This window comes from Micropterus dolomieu, linkage group LG10, assembly GCF_021292245.1.
Source record: "Micropterus dolomieu isolate WLL.071019.BEF.003 ecotype Adirondacks linkage group LG10, ASM2129224v1, whole genome shotgun sequence".
NCBI lineage: Eukaryota > Metazoa > Chordata > Actinopteri > Centrarchiformes > Centrarchidae > Micropterus > Micropterus dolomieu.
Window position 1 is genome coordinate 12,970,822 of NC_060159.1, and position 9,265 is coordinate 12,980,086.

At 40.6% G+C, this 9,265-nt stretch overlaps 1 protein-coding gene across 2 annotated transcripts in view; it reads left to right on the top strand.

The window, feature by feature from the left end:
- The window catches only part of LOC123977398 (cAMP-specific 3',5'-cyclic phosphodiesterase 7B-like), a 25,704-nt gene extending 17,904 nt beyond the window's left edge, over positions 1 to 7,800 (top strand). For both annotated transcript variants that reach the window (XM_046060048.1, XM_046060047.1), the window contains 6 exons: positions 838 to 969; positions 1,085 to 1,176; positions 1,601 to 1,745; positions 1,909 to 2,005; positions 4,223 to 4,303; positions 4,418 to 7,800. In XM_046060048.1, the coding sequence (XP_045916004.1) occupies positions 838 to 969; positions 1,085 to 1,176; positions 1,601 to 1,745; positions 1,909 to 2,005; positions 4,223 to 4,303; positions 4,418 to 4,632 (762 nt within the window). In that variant the 3' untranslated portion in view covers positions 4,633 to 7,800. The remainder of the gene's footprint in view (positions 1 to 837; positions 970 to 1,084; positions 1,177 to 1,600; positions 1,746 to 1,908; positions 2,006 to 4,222; positions 4,304 to 4,417) is intronic.
- The last annotated feature ends 1,465 nt before the right edge of the window (positions 7,801 to 9,265 follow it).

Genomic DNA, 9,265 nt, shown 5'->3' on the forward strand with positions numbered 1-9,265 from the left:
TGGTCATAATTCCACTAACCGTGTTTGGAGGAAGAAGAATGATGAGTACCATCCCAAGAACACCATCCCTACTGTGAAGCATGGGGGTGGTAGCATCATGCTTTGGGGGTGTTTTTCTGCACATGGGACAGGGCGACTGCACTGTATTAAGGAGAGGATGACCGGGGCCATGTATTGCGAGATTTTGGGGAACAATCTCCTTCCCTCAGTTAGAGCATTGAAGATGGGTCAAGGCTGGGTCTTCCAACATGACAATGACCCGAAGCACACAGCCAGGATAACCAAGGAGTGGCTCTGTAAGAAGCATATCAAGGTTCTGGCGTGGCCTAGCCAGTCTCCAGACCTAAACCCAATAGAGAATCTTTGGAGGGAGCTCAAACTCCGTGTTTCTCAGCGACAGCCCAGAAACCTGACTGATCTAGAGAAGGTCTGTGTGGAGGAGTGGGCCAAAATCCCTCCTGCAGTGTGTGCAAACCTGGTGAAGAACTACAGGAAATGTTTGACCTCTGTATCTAAGAATTAAAAGGGCTCAAGTCCTGCACTGTTCACCAACATGAACACCTTCGAACACCCTTCATTTAAAATTTAATGTATTGGAGAAGACCCACAAAAAATAAAATATTCACTCTTTGTATCCATCATCATTGAAAAACTGACAAGGTGACAATAATGAAGAAACCGGATGCTAATCAGGATAAACACTGTAAATTCAGCTCTTCATGGTGTCTCTCTTGAATCTTTGAAGAAAAGTTTTTCAAAGTTTCATTCGAAATGTGTGCAAGTGTCCTTCCTACACAAGGAACAACCATTTCCCTGTGAACTTTTCGTATGTTGTAGCTGGCAGAGCAGCTGAGTCCTCTGGACGTGTTCCTGGGTCTGATGGCAGCAGCGGCCCACGACGTGGACCATCCAGGGGTCAACCAGCCCTTCCTCATCAAGACCCGACACCACCTGGCATCCCTCTACCAGGTACACACGGGCGTGCTGATATGTGTCTGTGTGTGGGTTAACATGTGTGGCATGTTTAGTGTCTGTAACCGAGTCTGTTTCTAACACGCTCTGGATGTTACCCGTCCGTGTACAGAACACGTCTGTGCTGGAGAGTCACCACTGGAGATCCACAGTGGGCATGCTGCGAGAGTCAGGACTGCTGTCCCACCTGCCTGCTGACATGTCGTAAGTACACGCACACCATAGTCTGTGCATTTTTAAGGCTGATATCAATTCTTGAGATTTTTTACAGAAACACATCACTTACTCCTTTGGTCATTGAAGAATTCTGATCAAGACAAATTTTAACCAGTTGTAAAATAACCTTGTCAGTGCTTTGTACTCACATCAGTATATTTGATCATTATGGATTTGGTGACATAATCTCCTTTCATCTACCAGCCTCCTCTGAGAGGTCAGGGTCTTCTCTCCAATTAGCACACAGCTGTAAAAAGGTATAGAAAGTGGACCGTCTTTTATAAGTTACAAACAAATGTACAGCATATTCCTAAACCTGTAGCTGTTGCTGGGGTTCAGGTAGAATCAGAAATTACCATAGCATTAGTGGTTTTGTTGTTTTGGCTCAGTGGTGTCCCCCTCTACTCTGCAGGCAGGACATGGAGCAGCAGCTGGGCTCTCTCATCCTGGCTACAGACATCAGCAGGCAGAACGAGTTCCTGTTGACCTTCAGAGAACATCTGGACAACCAGGACTTAGATCTTCAACTCACTTCACACAGGCATTTCATACTGCAGGTATGCTTCACACCCACCTGACAGTACAGCATATCCATGAAATTTTCACAAAAATTATAATATGTATGTCATTGAATAACTTGCATTATGCATTTATTTAAATAGCAAAACTAGCATAGCTACACAGTACAGTATGTGTGAATCCCTCTCTCTTTGCCTTCAGATTGCTCTGAAGTGTGCGGACATCTGTAATCCGTGTCGGGTTTGGGAGCTGAGCAGACAGTGGAGTGAGAGGGTGTGTGAGGAGTTCTACAGACAGGGTGAGTAAAGTGTCCTTTCAGTTGAAATAGATTATCAATATAAGAAGTAGTGTTGTCAAAAATATCGAGTTTCTGATAAATATCGATTGCGAATATTTTAGACTGTTTTTCTACTCATTTTCTTCAGTATCGATACTGAAAATGCACATCCTCAAGATCTCTTCTCCCCGATAGCGCGTTGACACACACACACTGCAGCAGTGCCCACATAGCCCCGCCTCCTCTCACTCATAGTGCCATCTTCTCGTCTTGACTCGCTTTATTTTTTGACTGCCTTTTCGACTTGTCACACCCTACTGTGCTGTGATTGGCTAGTACTCGTCACTAGGGCTGCAGCTAAAGATGATTTTAGTATTCAAAGCTTCTATAGATTATTTCAACGATTCATGGATGAGCCATTTAAGAAGTAGCTACTTTTTCTTGGAGGCGGCGGCGGCTCCAAACCATGTTTTGTCAAGAAAACACGGGAAATGATCGATCCTGCACACGAAACAGCTGTTGTTTGATATTATAAAGATGGCAATTATAAAGACAAAGAATATGGGTGAAAGGATGGATTAGCACATGCAGGTAGCAGGGATTGTCTGAGGTACAGAGAGAGCTGGGGGTGAGTTAAAAGGTGCAGCTCCCCAACACCTAGTTATCTCTTGACTGTGAGGTTACACCTCACGGCCCAAAAAGAACAACAACAAACGCATGTGTGTACATTTACAGCTGAGGTCTGCGGCTTACTTTGGCTAGCCTTCAACTCAAAAATCAGTCATGATTTCAGTTAAATGCCAAAGTTGCTGTTACTGTTAACTTGTCTGTGGTCCGCTGGCAGAACACCGGCTTCTTTCTTATCAGGCGCCGTCGTGCTGTTGCCGAGGCGACATAAGTTTCGTTTTATGGTGGACGGACGGTAACATTACAGAGTTGTTGTTGTTGTTGTTTTCTTTAGCTTGAAATAATCCCATACTTTGGATACTTTCTTCTTTGTCCCTCGCTATTTTCTCTCTTCCTCCACTTTGCAAACAGCTTCATTATAATTACGTGGTGTTCACAGTGTAAGCATGATGTGCGACCGCTATAAATGTCCGTGCGAAACAGTGTGCTAAATAGTTTTAAACGAAGCATCGATGCAAGGAATTTGTGTCGATGCATTTTAATAATCATTGAATCGTTTCAGCCCTACTCGTCACTTTGTGAATGGATGCTGGCAAATGATACAAGCAAGCCCATATGCAAGCGATGGTACAGAGCGGTGCTAACAAAACCAATTGAGCAAAGCACCTGCAGGACTGACACGTCGTCCTCCATAAAGAAATTTGAGAGGTTGGAGACGTCTTCCCTTTCAACATTACTGAAGAAAACAGAAACAAGATGGCCCAGTAAACTTTTGTTAAGATAGTTGTCCTGTCGTTGGCCCAACAGTCATTTGAAATTTTCAAAACCAAGCTCCTCACCCTCCCGAGCTATCAGACCTGAGCAATCTCAGACAGCAGAATTTCAGTTAACAGGAAAATACTCAGAAGTAACTGATGCTTTTCTGGTCTAAATACCATTAAATACCATTACATACTTTGTTAGTGCAGCGGAAATTATTTATAGTCTCAATTTCACAGGAGAATTATCTTAAGAGCAAATTGTCCTTAATTAAGACCACATTTCCCTTTGCTTTATGTTAAAAGATGATTGAAGGAAACTTTAAAGGCTTATTCTGCATTGACATTGTATGGGATGGATGGTAGGGATGAGGAATTTTCCCACGTTAACAAACATGTTTGTCAACATGTTTATATGACTGCAGAGTTGGCTGTGTGAGGGTTAATAATACTGCCAACTGTAACAATAGCTAATAAATTTGGTGTATATTTTCTTGAAAAACAGATGTCAGGCATCCGTGTTTGTTTGGTTTTCAGGCACTTTTGTATTATTAAGCACCAAGTCGGATATATCATAAGTTTTCTTAATCTACATCTCCAAGACTTGGATTTTTAGGTGAATGCTATTTACAAGTAAAAAAAACTGAAAATTACGATAACTCAGATATGAGATGATTCTGGCTGTCATTGATTTTTGAACAGCTTATAAAATTCTCAGGTTCCCTAGCATTTTAGTGTGTTAAGTTATTACCCTAAAGATTGTATGATGGTCTGCATCAGCCTCATAATTTGTTATTGCTTGTCTTTTATTCATGTGGATACTGTTTTCTGAATTGTGTCTTTATCCTGAAAGGTGACCTGGAGAGAAAGATTGACTTGGAGATAAGTCCTCTATGTAACCAGCAGGCTGACTCTGTCCCAGCCATTCAGATAGGTGAGTACTTGTGTACACACTTGCATACACCCAGAACTGTATACGATGTCATCATGTATCCCTGACCGAAGATGTTCCACAACTTACTAGGAGGCGCCTTTGTGTTTTTCTCAGGGTTCATCTCCTACATTGTGGAGCCTCTGTTTGAGGAGTGGTACCGCTTCACTGAGCCCAGCTCGCTCAGCCAGACCATGATGGGTCATTTGCACAAGAACAAGGCCCGCTGGAGCCAACTGCGATATGCGCACACACCTTCAGACATGCAAAAACAACCTCATTCTGAGGAGCCCGTGCCTGAAGGAGGAGGAAAGGGGGAAGACATCCCTTAATCTCCATCTTGTTTCTTGAGGCGTTTTATCTCCCTTTGTGAACGGAGGAGGAGTGTTTAACCACCTCCTTGTTGGTTCTCCAGCAGATTTTCTCCCACTGCTGGTTGTTCGCAGCTTCTGAAAGTGGGAGCACTGGAAGGGAGTCTGGCTTGGATTCATGAGAAATGGCTCCCTCTGCTGGAGCAGAGGATTATAGCCCTGCAGGGGGGAAAAATAAGATGGAGAGATTCAAGGTTGGGCAGATGGAGGATAATCTTAGTAAATATATGCCAATTTGATAAAGTTATGCCTTTCTCTTTGACCCTGTGATATAGCAAACTATCTGAGAAAAGCAGGAATACTATTAAAAGGTTGTGGCTGATGAAAGAGGAGGGATCAGTGAAGACAAATATTGTTTGCACAATGCTGCTAGAACAGTAATGAAAAATCCAAAATTATATACAAGTCAGCTGGGCTGTGCTGGAAAAGATGACATAAAATAAATAATAGAAAAAGAGGAATATATCCTATATTATGCTTTTTAAACTTTTAGACAAGACATACTGCATTAAGCTCTTTTCACTTTTCCTCTTTTTGTACAGCTTTCACTTATATTAGATGCTCTTTCTTACAAGTGTCTCACTTATCTACTTTTCACTGACATGCGTTTTTAACTCAAGCACTAAGTTGGTATGTCAAGGTACTGTAAAATGTATTCTGTTTTAATGGTGTAACTTGTAAGACTGACTGAATAGGCCGATACAAAATAATGACTGACACAAAGTCAGCTTGATGGTTTTTCTGGACTTGAGCAAACTCACCGATGTGGAGAACACAAACAAGAGCCAAGTGTTTGTGTTCATGTATTGTTATGAACAGTATAATCTGTACTTACTGTGACATACAACCTCAGCACTTCACATGCCAAAATCTCAGCAATGTATTAACCTTTTTACTGGGTGTGGATATTGGGAAATGTAACTCTTATACTGGTGTGACCTTAAAAACAACTTAATGGGTACATTTATGTATCGGATAACCTCTCTTTACAAGCTCATATACAACAAGGCCTTAACAGCAACTTGGTCTGTCTGTGAACAAGCTTTCTTATACTTCATTTCTGCCTGTTTGTTTTTCAGCCATACCAGCATACTGAAACACACACACACACACACACACACACACACACACACACACACACACACACACACACACACACACACACACACACACACACACACACACACACAGTACTGTAGCAGCTTGTTTCCTGTTTGATCTTTCACCCAGTATCAGGGTCAGATTTTGTCTTATACCCATTCATCATTGCCAAGGTGCCAATGTACTGTTCTGACACATCATCTCACTGCTCTGTTACCTCTCTAATGCATTTAGATTACTTTCTTTTTACACATACTGCAGGCACTGTGTGCACTGCATCTTATGTCATGAACAGACTTGGGCCAATTAGTAATTGCAAATACCTCTAATTATAATATGTAATTCACTATGTCCTGCAGTGAGATTCAAGACAATTAAAATGTCTCTTACAGAAAAGTATATACAGTCATTCATTATTAAAAATATATACAATCTTAAATTATACTGTACATGTGTAATTTTAATGGTGAAACTGATATAAACTGTATATAAAGTATTTGTAAACGCTAGTTGGTCCAAGTGTAAGCTGTACTGATATAAAACAGAATTTTTTTTTTTAACCACTAAATATGTATAGTTACAATTGTCACATTTAAGATTCACAACGGCACTGCCGAGGCTGTGCACACGGTGCTAACAGAGGCCCCGGCCCCCACGTCTTCCCTGAACTATAGAGGAATAACCTGAGCTTTATGATTCTAACAACCCAGCTAACACACAGTATATTCTATATAAAATGTATATTTTAAAGTTATCACACCTCAAATATTGACAATTATCTAAAATAAAATTAACAATATATGATGCATTTCTGAAAGTTTATTTTTAAAATTAACTGTGTGCAGTGCAATAAAGTTAAGTCCTGGCCAAGTTGTAAGAAAGCAGACATATTCATATCTATCTATAGCTCTGGTAAATTAATAAGCAAATCAGTCATGTCTTCGCTATAGCACTCCCACTGGTAACTCCCACGCTATGTAACACTATTAAGTGCACACCGTTTATTACTGCCGCATTGTAGACCTAGTTGAGACAGGAGGCGTCAGGCTGCCTTGTATTTCGATACCTCTCTGAATCAGCACTGATACAGGTTTACTGAGCCATACTGGTTTCACTAACAAGTACAAATATTTACTGTATGTGTTTAATAAACATTTTTATGCCGAAGTGATTATTATGCCAGACTCAATATAATTATAATCTTATTAAAAAGAAGTTACTTTCACAAACTGTGACTGTGATTATCATCAGATCAGACACAACTAATGGACAAAATTTAAAAGGAATACTAATATGTCTGTAAACGATGACAGAGGTAGTTGAGTTAGTCACCTGATGGTCTGAAAGACTAACCCATCCCAGTGCCCCGGTAGTAATCGAACAGTATGCTTTTCTTTTTTTGACCTGCAAAATTAAAAGCGGGTCACACTGAGGCAGATACACCATGTGAAAAATTTAACAGATCTCACCACACTGTCCGCTTAGTTGTGGAGATGTAGATGTTCAAATTTCTGTTTTCTCTGAATACTTCAAGCACCTCTTATCTATGTTGTTCAAAGTTCATTCTTAACCAGCAGCTGAGAAATAATATGTCACCATAAGATCCATTAAGTAGCTTTCAGTCATATCATATGAAATTTTACGTTCAGATTTCTGTTCTCTCAGAGTACAGATAGCTACTGATAGCAGGAGATAGCTAAAGTACATGCTACCTTAATGTCTTCGGAGAAAAAAAAGAATCTGCTTAGTAATTATTACAGACTTTTTGAATGGGACCCTTCAAATGAAGCCAATGATATCCAAAATTAATTTTTGTACTGTTATTAGTAACCATAACTAACAGTGCATGAGTTGATAGAGATGTTTGCGCTGTGTTCTATCAAGTGATCCAAACAAGACTGACTTGTCTAATCTGAATCTCTGTATTTTGGTGTTTGAATGGGTCATCTGACTTCTTGACTGTATACGTTTGTCCTGACAACCAGCCTCTGAGCACTGTGAACAATAAAATAAATGTTTTACAATTAACTTCCGATGCATTAGGTATTCCATGCGTATTTGTGTGTGTTAGAAACAAGACAGACTTTGGAGAGATACAGGGGACTGACACTGTTTGACCACTAGAGGGCAATAAAATCATTTCAGTGGCTCTGTGTACCAGAGGAAAACACTATTACTCCTCATGGTAGGGGTACATTATGGGCGCCTCTCCCTGCTGCTTTGTTTACAATATAAATACAGTTGTCAACCTGTGAGTCAACTTGATGATTTCTGTAATGTAAGCATAGCTGGGGGCTATGAGCTCATACGTAAATAAAAAAACTTGAGGGAAGACAGGCTGAAATCAAACAGCGTCAAGTTGCGCTTAGCTGTAGAGCTTGCAGAGCAAACAACAGAACATAAAGCTGAATGAGTCAGTGTTGAATCATGAAACTTTATACTGAGTTATTGCAGGGAGGTTGTTAGCGTCTTCTCACCAACTTACAAGCTCATTTTTACAGAACGTAGAGTGCATAAAGCAGAATGATAGAGTTCAAAGATAAAATATGAGCAAAAGGGAGGGAAATGTAAAGTGAAAATAGTCAGACAAAGGAGAACTAATGATAAGAGGATTAATGGGGATTTAGTATTCAAAAGAGAAGACCAAAGAAATGTGAAACTATTGTAAATATATGGATGAAAAAGAGGTAAAAGGGAAAGCACATTGGATAAGAGATACAGATAGTGTGGTGAAGAAAGTGGTACAGGCAGCCTGTGTTTCCCTCATTTGCACATCTCTGATTTGCAATGCAAAAGAGGCTTGTAGATTGTGACAGATGCAGAGTCCACTTGTGATTGGTCACCTATTAATCTTTAATTACACCATACTGGTGGACTAAAATTCATCTTGTGGACAGTTAGGAAAAGGTGAGGCAGGTGTTTTAGTTTGCTTCAACTCAACTTTTTCCAGTCCTCTGGGAGGATGAAAGTGCACACTCTCCAAACAATAAATTGTGTTTTTTAAGGCCCAAATCTGTTCATCAGAGCATGTCTTACCGCCTTTCTGTCTCTCACTCAAACACACACACACACACACACACACACACACAATTCACCTCAGTCAGTCAGAATGTGTCACTGTAAATATTGACACTGCAAACAGAGCCCCCTCTTTTGCCCCTTAAATGACCGTCGACCATCAGCCCAACAGCCCAACAGCCCAACAACCCAACAGCACATCGTGCCGATAACCATCTACCTCCAACAAGAAAAAGACGCTTTTTTGGCATTTTTAACCAATAGATGTGTGAGTACTGTATATAGTAATACTCCATCACATGACATCCATACACATTTAATTTTTTCACCTAAGTAAAAAAAGGGGGACGGGGGTTGATCACATGATGAGCTGAGAAGGAAATGTCAAGTGAACTCTGACATCTCCTTGGCCTCACTGCTGTGAGATGAAGAGTTAAGACTGTGTGTGCCGAAAGTGAAAAATGAAACTTGTGGT